The 19,301-nt window shown below is 39.8% G+C and overlaps 1 protein-coding gene across 5 annotated transcripts in view; it reads left to right on the top strand.

Moving 5' to 3' along the window:
* LOC130927597 (ATP-binding cassette sub-family C member 4-like) overlaps positions 1-19,301 on the top strand; it is a 102,883-nt gene that overhangs the window by 32,950 nt on the left and 50,632 nt on the right. For all 5 annotated transcript variants that reach the window (XM_057853547.1, XM_057853542.1, XM_057853544.1 and 2 more), the window contains one exon: positions 11,830-11,909. In XM_057853547.1, the coding sequence (XP_057709530.1) occupies positions 11,830-11,909 (80 nt within the window). The remainder of the gene's footprint in view (positions 1-11,829; positions 11,910-19,301) is intronic.

The raw sequence follows: 19,301 nt of genomic DNA, 5'->3' as shown, positions 1-19,301 counted from the left end.
ACACGTTACAATTGTATAGTGCTTTTTTTTTTTTTTTTTAAACATTGTGATTCACATGTGACCAGTCTTTATGGGAATGACATCACCACTCTGCTCCTTTTCTCATTCTTTTAACGTCCCCAACCAGGATTTGACTCCCAAGTGTGCTGGCTACTGAGCTACCGAAGAACAGCTAGAGCAAGTGCTGTGTGTGTAGAAGTTCAGGAAAAACATACTTCCTGAGAGCATAAAAGAATGTGATGACAACTGAAGTTAGACCGGGCCTATTAGCTCAGCAGTCAGCATGCTCGACTGCGAAACCCTATTTGTACAAAGTGCAAGAAGGATGTCACCAATATCACACTGGTTACACATGGGAATTTTTTTTTACAGTTGGTTGCTTTAAAACCTCAGTTAAAATGTTGTTCCATTTAGGGTAGTTGTGTAAATGCTTTGACTTTGTCAAATCATCCCACATATTTTATTGCTCCTTTATTTATGACCAAAACTTAGGTAGGCACCTTTCTCCTTCAACATTTGACACTTGAATGACACCTTTCCAACACCAAAATGTTTCAAAAATTCACAACGCAAAGTCGTATTTTTAGTTGCCAAAAGGTTCCCCAAAAAACCTCTATGTTTTCTGATTGAAAAATGTCACATTCGTTTCTAATGGGACATTCAACCCAACACATTGACAATACTCAATCAATTCACATTGTCACTGATTGACACGTAGAAAAACTTCACTAATTGTATTTCAATTCGGACCTTGAATCACACAAGAAACCCTCCATTGGTCACCATTATTTTTTAACAAATGATCATAAGGAAAAATAACCCAAAATGAACAGGAAGTGATCCAAAATCAACAGACACTAACCTGGTGTTGCCAATTAATCAACAAAAAGTAACCTACAATCTCAGGGAAGTAACCTAGAATTGCCCCAAAATGAACAAGAAATGACCTGGAAATTGCCAAAATCACTTTATTCAACATTATTACACATAACTCTCCATGCTTGCAGTTTACAGAACACACAATTTCTCTAGAATTTGCATTTTCAATTTTGTTTTTAATTGGACAGCAAGGGTTTTGCTGTTTTCCTATTTTTTCAAAACTGTATTTTTCCGTTTATTTTTATTTTACCTTTTTGACTTTTTTTTGAACCACTGTAAGAGATCGATATCAAATCTATTTGAACTGGCGACATCAAATCTATTTGAACCGGGAGGATTGCAAGCGATTGACTGGTGCTATTGCCGTCAGTTTTTGAGAATTCAGCATAAAGTATATTAAAAACACAGCCATTCATCCAAATGTGATTCAGTTGGAGCAGCACAGACAGTGGTGCATGTGCTGAGCTGATGTTGATCCCTGTAATTTAGTGTCATTGAGTGGCTTAATCCCCTCCGAGACTGCAGGCCAGTGCCTTGGCTCATCAGCACAGTCAAGTAGTGGAGTTTCAGTCAATACTCACACCCTCACAAAAACCGCCCTGTCTACCTTTTACATCAGCACAGCAGTGCTCAACATTCTCTAATTCCCCATGTGAGATTCTAATTGTGTCTACAGAGCCACATTTTTTCCCCTCGGCTCAAAACGTCAGTATTTCAGGTCCAGGATGCAAGAGGCAAAGTGGGGGAAGTATTGCAGACAGCAGGATGATGATATCGAAGTGTGTAAATTGAATGTGGAGATGGAGCAGCGCACGCGCGTGTGTGCAGCGTGGCTGATAGAGCTCCCCCTCGCTCGGCACTCGCGCTATTTAATTGCATGAAAGGGAAGGCAGGGAGATTGCACAAGCCTGGCGGTGAGAGCGAAGAGAATGGATTTAGAATGTATTAGTATTGGCAGCGAGGTGCCGGCGGTGGGAGGCTGCCCCGGGCCCCCCTGGGCCCTTCATGGAAAGTGCAGGTGAGCCGTGCCACCTCCAACCTTGGCAGCAACCCCCTTCCTCCCTACTATTCTGTCATTATTGCACTTGCCTGTTTGAAAAGGCCCATCTAAAGTGCGCAGGTGCCCACACGCCGAGTCACTTTCTTATCGCGATGTTTACAGGGAACAGCGATTAGCCACGCGCCTCGCTCTAGCCGGACCCCACTGTTCCACTTCTTTAAATGAGACAGGGGGCCCGCTCACCTGATATTGATATTGTTGATATTTCCTGAGCCGAAAAAATGGTGCAAATACCCCCGGTGTCTTAAAAGCATGGGAATTGCTATTGCTGAAACACCGACAGCCATTTTGGCACAATACTTAATATAGTTGACAAGCACCCAATGATTGATCTCACCTCAAAGGCATTTTCATTGGTGTAACCGCAGTACTGTAATGCATCCCCTGTATAGCGAAGGGTCTATAGTCATTCCCCCTGTGTTAACCGAGCCGCTTGTCATGTCAAACAGCTGATAGCTGACTGATGTCTGCTGCTTTAGGAGCCTCGGAGCGTCGCATGATGTAACCGACAGAAACATATCCCTTTCTCACAGGCATTGTTTGTTCAAGGCTTGCACGAATTTGGGTCATCTGTGGCTTAGACGCTAACATTACATAAAATATTATTGGATCCAGCACAAACACACATTAACTCAATGGCTGCCATTGACGGTAATAGACAACCAGAGCTGCTTCAGGAAAAATCATTGTTATTGCATTGACCACAAATATTACCACTTGCACCACTGAAACTAAGGAATCACATCAACAACCTTCCTACTGGTCTAAAGGCTTTAATGTCATTTTACAAATTAACTAAATGGCTGACTTTGATGGTTATTGACTGCACAGTAACTATGGCATACAGTATGACCATTTACACTGCTGGCCAAAAGTATTGGCACCCCTGCAATTCTGTCAGATAATGTTCAATTTCTCTCAGAAAATGATTGCAATTACAAATGCTTTGGTAGTAATATCTTCATTTATTTTGCTTGCAATGGAAAAACAAAAAAGCGAGTGGGAAAAAAAAATCATTATCATTTTACAGAAAACTCCAAAAATGGGCTGGACAAAAGTATTAGCACCCTTTGAAAAATCATGTGACACTTCTTTAATTTGTGTATTTAACAGCACCTGTTACTTAACTTTGGCACATAACAGGTGGTGGCAATAACTAAACCACACTTGCAGCCAGTTAAAATGGATTAAAGTTGACTCCACCTGTGTCCTTGTCAAGTAACGCGAGCAGGCAGGTGGACCCAAATGCAGGGAAAGGGAGGCGAGGCAGATGAACGGTGCAAAAATTATTTCATTAAAGCCAACAAAAAACAAAGTACAAAACAAAAGGTGTGGTGATCCAAAGAAAGCACAGAGGCAAACAAAACTGTTACCATCAAAAGACTGGTTTAAAAAAAAAACTTAGATGAGAATAATGCTGACCAGAACGTGGACATGAACATTGACAATGTCGCGACAAGACTAAAAAAGAACGGGGAGCTTATATAGACACAGAGACAGGGTAACAAGTCAACGAGGAACAAGTGGGTGACACAGGAGGATGCAGATTGGAGGATACACTAAGAGCAGGTACAACAGGTGAAATCAATGGGCAATCACAGGGACAAGTCACACTAGGAGAAAACAAACACAAAACCTAACAGTCCTTGTGTGTATCACATTGAGCATGGAGAAAAGAAAGAAGACCAAAGAACTGTCTGAGGACTTGAGAAGCAAAATTGTGAGGAAGCATGGCAAACTCAAGGCTACAAGTCTATCTCCAAAGACCTGAATGTTCCTGTGTCTACTGTGCGCAGTGTTATCAATAAATGTGAAGCCCATGGAACTTTGGCTACCTCCCCAGATGTGGACGGAAAAGAAAAATTGACGAGAAATTTCAACGAAAGATTGTGCGACTGGAGGATAAAGAACCTCGACTAATATCTAAACAATTTCAAGCTGTCCTGCAGTCCGAGGGTACAGCAGTCTCAACCCATACGATCCGTCGGCGTCTCAATAAAAAGGGACTCTATTTTACCCAGGAAGACCCCACTTCTGACCCAGAGACATTAAAAAGCCAGGCTGGAGTTTGCCAAAACTTACCTGAGAAAGCAAAAAATGTTTTGGAAGAATTTTCTCTGGTCAGATGAGACAAAAGTAGAGCTTCTTGAAAAGAAGGCATCAACATAGAGTTTATAGGAAAAAAACAAGGCCTTCAAAGAAAAGAACACAGTCCCCACAGTCAAACATGGCGTCGTTTTCCTGATGTTTTGGAGTTGCATTGCTCCGTGTGCATGGCATTATGAAGTCTGAAGACTACCAACAAATTTTGCAGCATACTGTAGGACCCAGTGTGAGAAAGCTGGGTCTCCCTCAGAGGTCATGGGTCTTCCAGCAGGACAATGACCCAAACCACACTTCAAAAAGCACTAGAAAATGGTTTGAGAGAAAGCACTGGAGACTTCTGAAGTGTCCAGCAATGAGTCCAGACCTGAATCCCATAGAAAACCTGCAGAGATATGAAAATGGCAGTTTGAAGAAGGCACCCTTCAAATCGCAGAGACCTGGAGCAGTTGGCCTAAGAAGAATTGTCTAAAACTCCAGCAGAGCATTGTAAGAAACTCATTGATGGATACTGGAAGCGGCTGTTCAGTTATTTTGTCCAAAGGTTGTGCTACCAAGTATTAGGCTGAGGGTGTCAATACTTTTGTCTGGCCCATTTTGTGTAAAATGATAATGATTTAATCTTTTTTTCATTCTCTTTTGTGTTTGTTCATTGCAAGCAAAATAAATGAAGATTTTACTACCAAAGCATTTGTAATTGCAATCATTTTCTGTGAGAAATTGAGCATTATCTGACAGAATTGCAGGGGTGCAAATACTTTTGGCCAGCAGTGGACAACACTCAAACTCAGGAAAGAGATGAAGAACCTTCCTTCTTTTCTAACAACTGCATTATCATTTCATTAATTAACTGGTTGTTGTCAATGACTAAGGTGTGTCACTGCTAGCCCTCTCAGTAAAAATGGATTGGATGGCTTATCGCTGTCAATGGCACTTGGACATGATTATTTAATGCTATTATTCCCAATGAAAATATATTTAATGTCTTTCTCTGTTAGTTGCAGTGAATGAGTTTAACAAACTGTTTTTTCCAAGCCAAAGCAAGGAGATTGGTCACCAATGTTGCAGCAGCTCTACCCAGTTATTTAAACCCTCCCCTCAGGAAGTCTGTATGCTAAAGGAGCACTCACACTGCGAATACGATTAGTCCGCCTCCGAGTGTACAACATGCTTACGCCACTTGACTTTGAATCAGCGCTGATTTGGAGCCTTGCTGCCTGGTTGTGGGGAATAATGCTTCGGCGGGGTTTATGCGATGGCTGTTACGCGGGAGCCCGTCCTCGTCCGCATGCATGTTTTTAGGCGGGAGCGGTATTTTGGATAAAGCTGTAAGCCGCTTACAGCCGTGGAGGGAGGTGATTACAGGGCCCACCTCCATAGCAGTGACTGGGAGGCAACTTTTAGGTCAGCTGTGCCGCGACTTCACCGGCGGGCCGCACACTCCCACAGTCCCCTCCCTTTCTCCACCTTCTTAAATCATGTATTCATATATTCACCTCAAAACATAAATGCTTGGTTAGTAGGGATGGTATTCGCAGAATAACTATTTTTGCCAGTGATAAAACGATATCTATGTAATTCAAGTGTATGAAACCGAATTATAAATATACAAATGATAAAGTAGAATTGAAATTAAAGAACAACGTGGAATTGCCTAAATATAAAAATGACAAACTGGAATTAAAATAGAATATATACAGTATATTCAAATATCAGTGGAATTGAATTACAAGAAATATAAAACAATGTGGAATTTTCTTTTCCTACCCTTGGCTGTGCATTCAGTCCTGACCCCTTGACTGCAGCATGATGGCTACACACAAATAATCTTTATTGCCTATACACATGTCAATGGACCTGTCGCAAAACGATGCCCCCAAATAACAAAAGTCGGACACCTAGCCGTAGAGTTGCATAGGAATACTGTGTGGTTGTTACTTAAAACATATTTTTTCTAACTTTAAATGGCAAAACCCATACAGCTTAATGCTGTGGGTGGGGTACCTGTAATTCCGACACCAGGTATCCTCAAATATTGGGGGGAGGAATTTTTTTTCAAACTTTAAAAAGAAGGCTCACCAAATGTACGCTAATGATAAAGCTTTGTTGTCGACACCATAAACAACTGAATGTCCAGACCAATTCAAGGACACTTATGCTTGCTCAAAGGTAAGTTAATGATCAATTTGTAAAAAAAAAAAAAAAAAAAAAAAATATATATATATATATATATATATATATATATATATATATATATATATATATATATATATATACAGTATATATTTGGTAGCATGCAGTAAAAATGTCTACTTTACTATTAACGTTAGATTGCTAACATTGACTGCCTACTAGTTTACTAGCCTGTTACTACACAAATAGAATAAAATATAACTAAGCTCCCAAGCCCCCAGCACTGAAGGTACAAAGAAACACCTCAAACTTTCTATAAAAAAAAGAAAGATTTTGTAACAACAACAACAAATGTTACATGTTTTGATACATTTTTACGCTTTATAAAAGACGTCAGATGAAATTTGTCCATAATGTAAAATACAAATAATAAAGAATAAAAGTTAATACTCTGATTTAAAGCTGTTGGAACATGAAGGGCGAATGAAGAGGACGATGGGATACACACATACAGTAGCGGTCCCCTTTAGCCAATTGGATGCCAGGAAGATGCAAGACAAAAGCCAATGGCAGAGCAGCTCTAATTACCGTACTGGCCCGAATATAAGACGGTGTTTTTTGCACAAGGGGTTGTCTTATATTCGCAGTCTAGACATTATACCGATTCACGACACTAGATGGCGCCAGATATCATTGAAGCGATATTCTGTCATGACTAGGGATGGGAATCGAAATCCGATTCCAATTCGGAACCGGTTCCTAGTGTTTCGAGGCCTCGACATCACAATGAAAAAGCCTTAACGATCCCTTTAACGAGTCCCGAAGACGCATATTGCGTCGTGACTGTCTTGTTGTCCAAACACATCAAACTAGCAAGGCGCCAAAAACCACCCGCTCCAAAGTTTGGCTACACTTCACCAGGAAAGAGGGTGAAAATGAAAGGTTACGATGGTTTAGCACAAGCATTGCAGCTGTAAACATAACAATGACAGGCCGTAGGTTCAAACGCTCGAAAGTGTGTCTTCACTTCACGAGGAAAAATTACAACAAAACGACTTGCAATCATTGCAAGGTGGAGATAACGGCATCGGGAGGGAATAGACTGCACTGTCCTCACCGAGACAGCTATACAGCTAGCTAAACTCCGAAATGACGATACAGAAGACGTTGGTATAATTTGCTGACTTTATTCAACCATCACTTGAAGAGTGAAACTAAAAATAGAAATGAAACAAATCAATTTCATCCCCAATGACAAACAGGTTTGCATCAACGTAAATCAGCGATGATTAGCGGCTAATTCAGTAATAACAAAACAGTTAGCATGCGTTCGCTAGCATTAGCACATCGTTCAAACCACTACACAACTGGATCTCTCACTAACTTGCTCACTCGCTTGGATGTGCATTTCTTCTTCACGTGAGCGCATTCTTCTTCGCGTGAGGAAGCGCAAGGGCGCCCCCACTTGAGCGTGAAAGCACCATAAAAACTAAAAGGCATGCATTTCAATACACTGGTAAATAATACTTTAACAGGGGTCCCCAAACTACGGCCCGCCCCGACATTTGGTCCGGCCCCATGAACAATACCAGAGAGCATTTTGAATTTTTTTCTTTTTTTCTCAATTGTATTAATTATTTTCTGGCCTTTTTCTGTGAAGAACTCAGAGAGGGTTATTATCTATTTGATTAATAGTGTTATTATTATCAATTATTATTATATTATATTATTATTTTTATTTTATTTACTTTTGTTCCGTGAAATATCCAGAAAGGGTTATTTGATTGTGGTATTCTGAAAAACAATAATTTTTTTTTACATTTAGGCACTCCTGCAATCATCACACTTTTTCTGTTACAAACTGACCCCAGCCCCTCATCAGAGAAGGAAAAAGTTATGCGGCCCTCACTGGAAAAAGTTTGGGGACCCCTGCAAGTTTAACACATATTGCTAACGGCAGACCAACGACCTATATGCCAATATATACCAATATCTTTTATTTCTATTAGAAAAATGTTTCAGTAAAATGTTACATTCTTGTGCATTTGCCACTTATTGCCACAGTTAATATTGAGGCTTTGGGCCTCTTTTGACCTTGTTGTATGTTTTTAAGATTGTTACTTCTGATTAAACAAACTCAATGCCAATCAAAACGTTTGTTCTACTTTTTCCCCAAATTAGAATCGATAAGAGAATCGATAAAGAATCGAATTGTTAAGCAATATCGATAATGGAATCGGAATAGTAAAAATCCCATCAATTCCCATCCCTAGTCATGACAGATCTCAGCTACTCTCCCCATTCGCGATGCTAGATGGCCCCAGAAATCATTGAAGCGATGTTCTGTCATGACAGATCTCAGCTACTCTCAAGTTTAACCAGTTTACATTGTTTTATTGCAATGTTTTTCCTTGTTCAGATGTTTCAAGACGACAGTTCCAGTTAGACTTCACTTTGATGGTTAATGCAGTTATTGCAATTTTGTTATTTTATCACAATAGATTGGTTTATTTACATTTCAAAAACAAGAAGCCCTTCGTTTACAAATGTGATTGCACTTTAGTTTACATATTTAAATGTTCAGATATTAAGATTGGAATGAGGAAAAATAACATGCTTTTTCTCTCAAATATATTGTTATAATCATTTGTTTTGGAAGTATTGTAACTATTTTCTGTATAAAGATTAGTTTGGTGTTCAAAAAAATTTTTCAAACTTGAGTCTTGAAAAAGAGGGGGTCGTCTTATAATCAGGGCCGTCTTATATTCGGGCCAATACGGTATGTTACATTCAATAAACTCTGGGAGCTACGAGTAGCAACCCATACTGTATTTTTACCTTGTGTATCCTGAAATTTATTACTTAACAAGAGGCAATATTTTCCACTTGAGACTAGTCGTAACCTGAACATTCTGTAGGTAGAGACGTTCGTAAATAGAGATACCACTGTAGTAGCGTACTCATTTTTATTTTCTCTTAACTCAGTGGCTGCTATTGACAGCGACTGACGTCCAATTCATTTGAACAGGGAGGAGCTGGCAGCCATCCACTGCCAGCCCTCAGTGTGTGAATAGAATATCCTCATGTGCTCTGTGCCAATGAATAGGAAGTGAAACAATGCAAAAGCGCTCTGTGAAATAATGAACACCTGAGCAGGTCGAAGGCAGCTCAATTAATGTCAACAACGCTGCCAGTCACAACAAGGCAGACAGTTTGCGTTACCCCCGCCACCGTCACCTTTTGTTTCGAGACAAAAGCCGCATGCATGTATTCAGCTGAGATTCTTCATGAAATAGAAAATAACTATTCAGTCATTGTTTCAAGTAGATAACCGCTTCCCACCCCCCAACTTGGCGATGTTTATGTTTAATCGTGATACATTTGTTTTTGCTAGCTCAATAGAGACAAAACACATTACAGTTTATTTATAATGGTTGCAGCTATATTGTATAGTGCATTGTACGTATATTGAGTATATACAGTATATTGTGCAGGGCTATCACAAAAGACTGAACAAATTTCATGACATGTTGCTTCACTTCTCAAGCACTGTCGTGGAATGAAAGTTTTGAATGGTTACTACATTCAAAACTTGAAAGCCTGGTGTTTTTCTTTGCTGCTTAAAACTGATAAGATAATTATTAAATGGTTATTAAATATTTGCTTTTACCAATTAAGGCTCATAATACAGTATTGGTTGCTATAATAGGATGTTCCATGATTGATTGCAGTAAGAGACATTTTTGGAATTGATAACTAGACATGTTTAGCTCTTTATAATACAGCCTTGTCATTCTGACCGGTTTAAACTGGCCTAGGTTCCACAGGTCATCTTCAATACAAACTAAAACTGTCTGGGTAAATGCTTTTGCTTCTTGAAAGGTAATTGATGAGATATTTATTAAGTTCTTATGATATATTTGCTCTAATCAATTGCTGCTCGCAATGAAGAAATGCTTTTACTTATTGCTGCCCGCAATGAATAAATGCTTTTGCTTATTATTATTGGTCACAAAGAAGGAATGTTTTGTCTTGAAGAAGCCTTCAAGAGGCCTTCTTGCCTTTTCAAGGACAGAGGCAAAGATGCAGCTTTGCTTTGCCGAAATGTGCTGACACACGTATATAATTCCACCTGCATGCACACACATAGCCAAACAAATACGGAGGGTCGCCAGCTTGCTTCCCCTTTCTCTTTTAGGGCAAGACACCAGTCTGTTGCTAGGGTCATCCCAAATAAACAGCGAGGTGAAGGAGGGGCTAGTTAGAAGAATGGCTGAAGCTAATTAGCTTCGTCTTTCTCCTTGCAAGCTTTTCAACCAAATTGAGTACCTTCTCTCCTTATTTTGGGTAATATTATAAATGTCTAACTAAGGATTGATATTTGAACTTACAAAAACCTTGCGTAATAGTATTGTTTTTTTTTTTTTTGTTTTTTTTTTTTTTTTAATACTGAAGTATTACGTGTAGAATACGGTAAGTTATTTAGCTCAGGTAACAAGTTGTTTGAATTTCACTCAAAATTGACCCCCAAAACTCTGAGAAGCAGTGCAACGACGACATTATTAGACCTATTAACATGTTTAAAGGTATGGTAGAGTTTTTGTTGCATTTATTTACAATTAGATGAATAGTGGGATGTTTTGGCCACAAACAAAGTGTTTCAATTTAATGAACAATTACTTTTAAATGACAGGCATTAAGACTTTGGAAGCATGGTGAGGGAGCACATCAGCTTCACAACTGAGGGTTTGAATCTTCGCTCAGGTCGTGGAGTTCTGCTCAGATTTTCTCTATGTTTTCCTACGTCTTTGCACTTTAGAAAAACATGCTTAGTCATTCAAGATTCTAAATTATCCATGAATTGTAATCTATAGCCTATATGTGCCCCGTGACTGACTGGTAACCAGTTCTGGCTCCAGCTCTAACGTGACCCAAAAGAGGCCTATAGCAATTAGCATTAGAACAAGGCTAACAGCAACCTTGTTAAAAGTGAGGGCTACAAGATGAGACAGTAAGAGACTTGCAAAGACTTTTTGTGTCTGGCTGGCTGCGTTTGATTGGTGAAATGGAGTCAAGTACTGAAATTTCTGAGCCTGTGAATGCGTCACTCTGTTCGCATGCCAGTGAGAATGGCAGAGCTGGAAAGTTTACAACATTCATATCATGAAAAACACTGGTGTGAACTATGATATTTTCAGAGGTTGAAGTGAGCTTAATTATAAGAATTTGAATTTTGGTGTTAATTGGTCACTTCTTTTTGCACATTACAGAACAAGCTTGTGCTTTTTGTGGGTTCTTTGAGGATCAACCATGAATTGGAATACGTTGTGCTGCTAGTAGCGACTTATTTTTGTCTTATGAAATAGGCACGAGTAAATATTTCTGCAAAACACTTTGCTTGCTGTTTTGTACACCAAGCCACATTACAATATGATAGCAGATATCAACACACATGTAGACACAAGGCACCCATGATAGTATAATTCTCAATGATAATTAAAACTATTATTATACAGTGTATATATTTCTATAGAATACGTTCGATGGAGGGAAAATTATTTTCAATGTAACCATTTATACTGTGTCGGTGCACATTAGCTTTAATGATGTAAAACATCTGTTTTTCTGTGTTCTTTTGTGGCATGAATTCACAGGAAGAATCCTCAACAGGTTCTCCAAAGACATCGGCTACCTTGACTCTCTCCTGCCGTGGACATTTGTGGACTTCACCCAGGTGAGTCTCACCTCGGCAGGTTTGCCTGCTGGCGCTGCAGCGCGGGGAGGCCATTTCATGCCTGGCTAAACCTGCTTTGTGGTGCGCGTCCCCTAATCTGGAAACAATTACTGTGGGATTACCTGCTAGCGCGGCCCAGCGCTTTCGCAGATTTAATAAAAGTGCCTCATAGGGTGATGGGGGGGTGGGGGGCGTGGCTTCCATAGTGCGACACAACGCAGGCGGCCTTTTTACAAAATGTACACAACCTAACCAAGTGATTGGGAGAGAAAAAGGTGGCACAGAGGAAATAATGGACAAAGGATGGAGGCTCTGATATGGAAGGAAAGAGTGGGGAGGGGAAGACATGGACGAGGTGTTGAGAGCGAGTGGCAAACATACCCAACCGATCTAGCAGATTCGAGCTGGCGTAAATGTTGGCACCGGTTTTAAATAATGAATACCGCCCGAATCAAACTATACAGTGTTCACTTAGATTCAACACAATAACCCAAGTCATTGTGCAGTAGCTGAGGTGTGATGTGTACATGTGTTCTCCCTTGCGGCCTTTAGACTTTCACTGCTTTCAGCGCCGCCGGCGGGCCCTTCTCTCTCCAACTTATTATTTTACTCCGACCATTATTCACCTTATCAAAATGAAGTGGACAAAAACCTTTTGTGCGTGCCATCTTTTGTGCTTTCAGCATTTAAGATGGCTTTTGTCTAGCAGGAGATGAGTATCTGCCACAAACATCACTCAGGCATTGTGGAGGGGGGGGATTGGTTTTCAGCATGCCTTTGTTCCATTCTCTGGCCCTAACCAAGGAGCCACGCCTGCTCCTCTACTTCCAATTGTGCGGCCAACATTCCCTTCTTTGTGGAGCGAGGTGCATGAGCTGGCGCATCTCCGCGGGCTTTCGTGGGAGATGCTGGCGGTAACGTAACCTGCTGTTGCATCAGGGTGGCCCTTGGCGACTGGGCTGAGGATAAGCGCTAGCAAGAGTGGCTAGTGCTGCTCTGAACGTTGTCCAATACCTATCAAACCTTTATAAGGCAATTATTTAACTCATTGGCTGCCACTGATGGGGATAGATGTCCAATCCATGTTGACTTGGGTGATGGCAGCAATCACTCCCTGCTAGCCTTTTAAGTCAAAACAGATTGGACATCAATGGCACTTGAACATACGCTTTCAGTACCAATCTTCCCAGTTTAAATGAATTTGGCTTCTTTCGTGAATAGAAACTATCCGTTAAAAACTATCAAATTAAAGAAACAACAACTATTATTTTGGTCCATAGCCAGAATGAATTTCTGTTTATATTAATTAAAATTTGTTCAATTTGGTTTTAATGGTAAATGTTATTATTTTATAAATGTATTCATTAAAAAATGTAACTATACAATATATTATATTTGACTATTAGTTATATAATTCATAAAATATACGTGTATTACAATGATTAATGTAGCACATATGTATGTAGAGTTGATAAATATATAATAAACATTAATAAAAGTGTTTAAATAGGTTACATTAGTAATAAAAACAAAAATTATAGATTGAAAAAATATATATAATCATATATTTATGAAATTACAAACAATGCAATTCTAATTTAGAACGAGTATTCACATATATTGACATCAACACATTTTGGGTCATGTAGGCCAGTGATTCCCAACCACCGGACCAGGGACCGGTACTGGTGCGTGGCGCATTTGCTACTGGGCCACGGAGAAATAATAAATAAATTGTTAACGACCGCAATCCGGTCTGTGCCTCTTGACTATTCCAAGTGGAGATTTGTGTACGTCGCCCTCTAGTGGTTGGCCGCCATTACTGGGGTGTTTGCACATCTATAGCAGCTCAGCATCATTCCATGGAAACAGTAACGTTAGCTGCTGTTGGCTGCGTGCTGCGGATGGCGATGTCTTTGGACAGCCTTTTACGGGGAAGAGGCCACCTGCTGAGTCAGAAGAGTAGCCTACAACCAAGTCCATTTTGCATAATATGTGACTAAAAGCTAGCATACAAAGCAACAAAATCAAATATACTGAGAGCATCATACCTTGTGGCGAACCGTATTGCTTAAGCCAAGAAACCTTTCACGATTGGAGAACCCATTGTGCCTGGGACCACATTTACTGTCATTTTCTGCCACACATTGCTGGTGTTCTGTCAGATTTGGCACCCTTCTCAGATTTTGCTCCCAAAACTTTTGTGGCGGTGAATAAGCACTCTTTTACATTCACTTGGACTCTCAATATTATACAGAGGTCCTAAATAAACAAGTTACATTATAAACATACATGTGCAAAATGATTACAGTGTAAATAAATGCATAACGGCACGGGGAACACGTTAACATAGAGGGATCGGCTTGCAGTCGAGTTGAGTGGGGCCACATGGTAGGATGTGTGTGAGGAGAACTTTCCTTTGAGCGCATCAATTAGAAAACGTAAATTACGTAATTAGATATATCTTTCTTTATAGACAGTTTGTGTTGTTTACTTTGGACCTGATGCATTCCTGGCTATTTTTAATGTTACTTGCATTCGCAGAACCGCAAAGTAGCAATTTCTGATAGGCTGCAAAATATGACAGAACACCGGTCGGTGAAAAAAAGGCACATTTCTTACCGGTCCATGGTGCAAGAAAGGTTAGGGGACCACTGATGTAGGCCAAATTGTATATCGAATGCTAATATTGTGGCTGAGATGCGATTGTGCAAAATGTGATGTCCACGTTTTCATGAGGTTGTTTTTTTTTTTAACCAAAAATATTTCACTTGCCCATTTCTAGCCATCGCCATCGATGGCAGTCAATGAGTTACGAAATGACATTAAATCTTTTAGAAAAGTAAGATGGCTGTTGATCTGTTTCCTTAGTTTCAATATTGTAAGTAGTAATAATAAGGCAAAGTTACCATATGGGCAATGTAAAAAAAGGTTCATTTTAAAGCAACTCTATCTATCACCATCAATGGCAAAGGGCTTTTGTATTTTAGTTTCTAATTCATTTCAGTCGTGGTCTTTAGGATTCAATTAAATGAATATTTTTTTTGTATTTTGGGAGGAACCAAAATCAGGAATTGCGGTCTTCCTTTTGAGTTTGTGACTCCCATTTTTGGATAAAGCTCTATTCTTTGAGCCACTTTTCTTATTTGCAGGTGTCCTCCATAGATCATTAATGCTTTTAGGAAGGAAGGTGTTTTCCCTTCTTTAAATCAAAGCATTAACTGCAGAGAAAAGCTGCTGATCCTGACTATTGTTGCTCATTCCTGAGAGGACATTTCCCCCCTTAGTCTTTGTCTAAATGGTTGTCAGGCGGGAATAAAGTGAAACTTCATAAACAAAGCCCTAACTGGTTTATCTCCCTCTATAGGAGAGCCCGTTTTCTGTGAGGGGATTTGCACCGGAGCCTCCCCTTTTATGGTGAAGTAAGCACTTTAGCAGCACCACCCTTGTACCCACCTAACAAGGGGATTCCCTCAACCTGGTTACACCCAACCAGCCCTTTTTTTTCAACAGGTCTTACTTGGCAGTAATTTAGTATATTGAAAAGAAGAGTCTTTTTCTCTACTCTCTTTACAGCCAGACGACAAAGACAGAAATGTCAATTAAAAACACCTCAGGCTTTGTGGACTGTTAGCTTTTGTGCGGACTTGACCTTTAAATCCCGGGTTGCCTCTGTTTTCACAGAGGGGGCAGAGATGAGGGGTTGCGCAAGAGGGGGGGTCTTTTAGTGGTGGGCTTTCTAGGAGAGCTCTTGACCATGTCACACTGCTAATTTTGGCATACTTCCTATAAATGATGGTATAATGGAGATACAGTCATTCTTAACCAGTTCATTCATCAATTAGGGCCACCTCGATACAGAAGCCACAAGGACAGGAAGTGGGAAGATAGGTCAGATTGGGGTGTGACAGAGCATTGTGATCTAAACTTGAAAAATCGTGTTTCTCTGCCATTAATGGCTATAGATGTCCAAAACTGTTTGAAATGGGAGGGGTTCTCCCAGTTCAAATGGATTTTGGACGTCTATTGTCGTCTATGGTGGTTAATTAACTAGCAGCTCCTACATTGGGACACAGACAGCATGAATTTTCCTTTAAAGCCAGACAGCATGAATTTTCCTTTAAAGCCACAAATACTAATATAAATTTCTAAACCGACCTCTGATTCTCAAACATTTAAAAGTGAAGTATCTATAGCAGGGGTCTCCAAACTATTCCACAAAGAGCTGCAGTGGGTGCAGGATTTCATTCCAACTGAACAGTAGGACACCTTTTCAGCAATCAGGTGTCTTTAATGTATAATCAGTTGATTGCAGTCAGCAGAAACCAAAGACCAGGAGCCATAGTGGCCCTTGAGGAGCAGTTTGGAGAACCCTGATTTATAGCAACAAGCTAACTGTTATTCAGCATTAGCAGTCAAAAATTTGAACTGAATTTTGATGTTTTGCTCAAGGAACCATTTTTAAGATTAGTGCCAAAAAATGGTACTGCAACCAGTATTAAAATATTAACGACTAACGAGCACAGCCTCTCTTTCCCCTTTAAGTTACCAGATAAGCGCTTCGCAATGGAGAATCAAGCTGCAACCTATGTCAATTACAAAAAAAAAAAAATCTAATGAGTACCGGTACATGCTGCGGTATTCAAACGTAAGCGGCTCAAATTGCACCATGGTTAAGTTGGTTCACGAAGAATCATTTTTAGCGAGATAGGTTAACACAAAGAGAAAAAAATCTGAGCTACAGGTTAGTTTCTATCAGCATGGCGGGAGGGGTACTTTTTGAATACCTTTATCAACATGTGAGCACACTGCCTAAGAAATATCTTATTTAGTAATGCAAGGACAACATCCACAAAGACAATTTTATTCATCAATCCGTTTTAATTTCAATTACTCCAGACCAACATACGGTTTGTATCCGGTAAAGATGCTATCTTTGCGACCTGCTAAGCATGTAGTAGGAGCATAGGAAATATAGGAATATAGGAAAACTCATTTACATCTCCTAGTGAGGAAAAATCGGTTAACTTTGGCATCTGTGGTATTTTTTTTCTTTCTTTTTAGTTGTCTCCATTGATCAAAGTCATCTCCAATACATATCCTTGTCTTCTATTTTGTGATGACACATTTGAAATTCATTGCATGTTTTTTATGCTCTTGTGGCAAATGACATCGTCAATCCAGACTATGTAAAAATTGTAGCAGTCTTAATATAAGTAACCTACAGGTTACAGAGTTCTGGCAACCTGGATGAGACACAGAACTGATCTTGTCAGACATCGTAAACATAGAATAAAAACCATGACAACTTATAGAGGGTGACAATCAAATTTTGAAAAGAAAATTAAGGCATACCATTGAAAAATGTTTCATTATTTGCAAAAAAACATGTTTCTTAAATGTCCAATGAAATATATATTTATACAGGTAGTCCCCGGGTTATGAATGAGTTCCGTTCCTATGCTGGCAACGTGACCCGAATTTCTGCGTGAATCGGAATTAACACTTTAAGCCCCCCTAAATACGAACCCCATAAATCTCAAAATATCTATCCAAAAACATACAGTATATTATACATTATTGTACTGTCCTCGCCAAGACATTGGAGCTAAGTCCTCGCTAGATAGCGAGCTTAGCTCTGAAAAAACGATGTCAGACATCCATGTGGTTTGCTGACTTTATTTAGCTGTTCATGACGTCAACACTTGCAGAATGAAAGTAAAATAAAAATGAAAAAAAATCAGTTTCTTCCTCAATAACAGCAATTCAAATGAGCGATTATAACTAGCTGCTGATACAGCAAAAATAATACACACAATTAGCATGTATCAGTTAACATCCACACATCACCAAAAACAATCACATCAACTCGCCCCAAGTATTTGATCACAATTGAAAACGCACAATAAACAGTACAAAAGATTTTATATACAGGTCCTCTGTGGATGCTTCACAAGCAACAAATGTGCACGCTGGCTTGCAGCTGTTAAACCCCCCCCCCCACCTTTCTCACTCAGCTGTGCGACTTCTTCGTGGGCGTAATTGCGCTCTTCTTCGTGTGTGCACACACGCTCTTCACCATGTGCGCAAATACGTTCTTCTTAGGGTGTGCATGCACTCTTACTCATGTTTGGAAGTACTACCTGCTCTATGATTCCTGCGCCAAAATAAAAGCATGCATCACAAAGTCAAAATTATTTAAAATAAGTAAATAAAAAAACGACTGGAGACAAAAAGGCGGATGAGACTCCGGCGTCGTAAAGTCGAAATCACATAAGTCAGGTATGTCGTAACCTGGGGACTACCTGTATATATTTACGTAATAAAATGTGTTACATAAATAATGCTTCTTTAATATATATTGCGTTTGATGTTCAAATAAGTAAAAACCCTGCAGCGAAAACCTGTGTGAAATTTAATTACCTTTATATGTCACATTTTAAGATGACTTCTTGCAGCCTTATCAACAACACACAAAACAACCTGGGAAATGGCTATGCGCGAATGATATCGTGGAACCCTAAAAATTGTCTCAAAATGGCGGGCAAGCAGGGCACCTTTGGAGTGCAGATCTGAGCATCCTAGGGGACAAGCCTTTGCACAATGACATAACTCCAGACGCCAAATTGGGAGACAGCTACAGTGTTGCAATTCAAGTTCCTTTCTGTTATTAAACATTTTCAATGAAGGAAAATAAAGGCACACAAATTGCCTTCTAATGCATGCATTACAAAAGTAATGCCTGTGGTGATCATTTGCAAGAAAACAACCGGTGTGTTTGTTCATCATGCACACAGAGGACAATCGCAAAGACTGCTATTAGTTCCAAACACTGGCGGGTGGATCTTTTTTCTTTTTGTTGGTGAGTGTGCGAATGCATTGTGGCCCATTGTTTGTCAGGCTTCTTCAGCGGCTTTGTGGGATATGAGAAGTGCTGACGTAACTGCCAGTGCTGCGGGATGGGATTTCACCGGCTCTTCTCTGGTTCTTGGCCGCCCCTGTGACAGAACAAGTCAAGAATGTGCAGCATGGCTTCGGGCGCCGCGCATGTTACTCTGGTAAACAAAAGGAGATGCTTTTGTGGGGACTTGGAAGCAGTGTGTGGCTTCATATATGCTCAGAAAGATGTCTTCATCACGTCTCCCAAAAAAACATGCAATGTATAGAAAACTAAATAATCCCTTTTGAGTTTTATTTTAGCAAGAAAAGAAGTTGATTCACATTCACGGGCTACACAAAATGATGTGATGGGCCGAGAGTTTGACATAAGTGATGTTACCGGATAAGTCCATATGTCTGAAAAATAATTTTAACTCATTGACTGCCATTGATGGTACTAGAAGTCCAATCCATTTTGACTGGGAAGGCCTGACAGCGATTGTTCGCAAGAAA

Source organism: Corythoichthys intestinalis, chromosome 12 (genome assembly GCF_030265065.1).
Source record: "Corythoichthys intestinalis isolate RoL2023-P3 chromosome 12, ASM3026506v1, whole genome shotgun sequence".
In the NCBI taxonomy this organism is placed as follows: domain Eukaryota; kingdom Metazoa; phylum Chordata; class Actinopteri; order Syngnathiformes; family Syngnathidae; genus Corythoichthys; species Corythoichthys intestinalis.
Note: the sequence above shows the minus strand (reverse complement) of the source record. Positions and strands in the feature narration are given on the sequence as shown.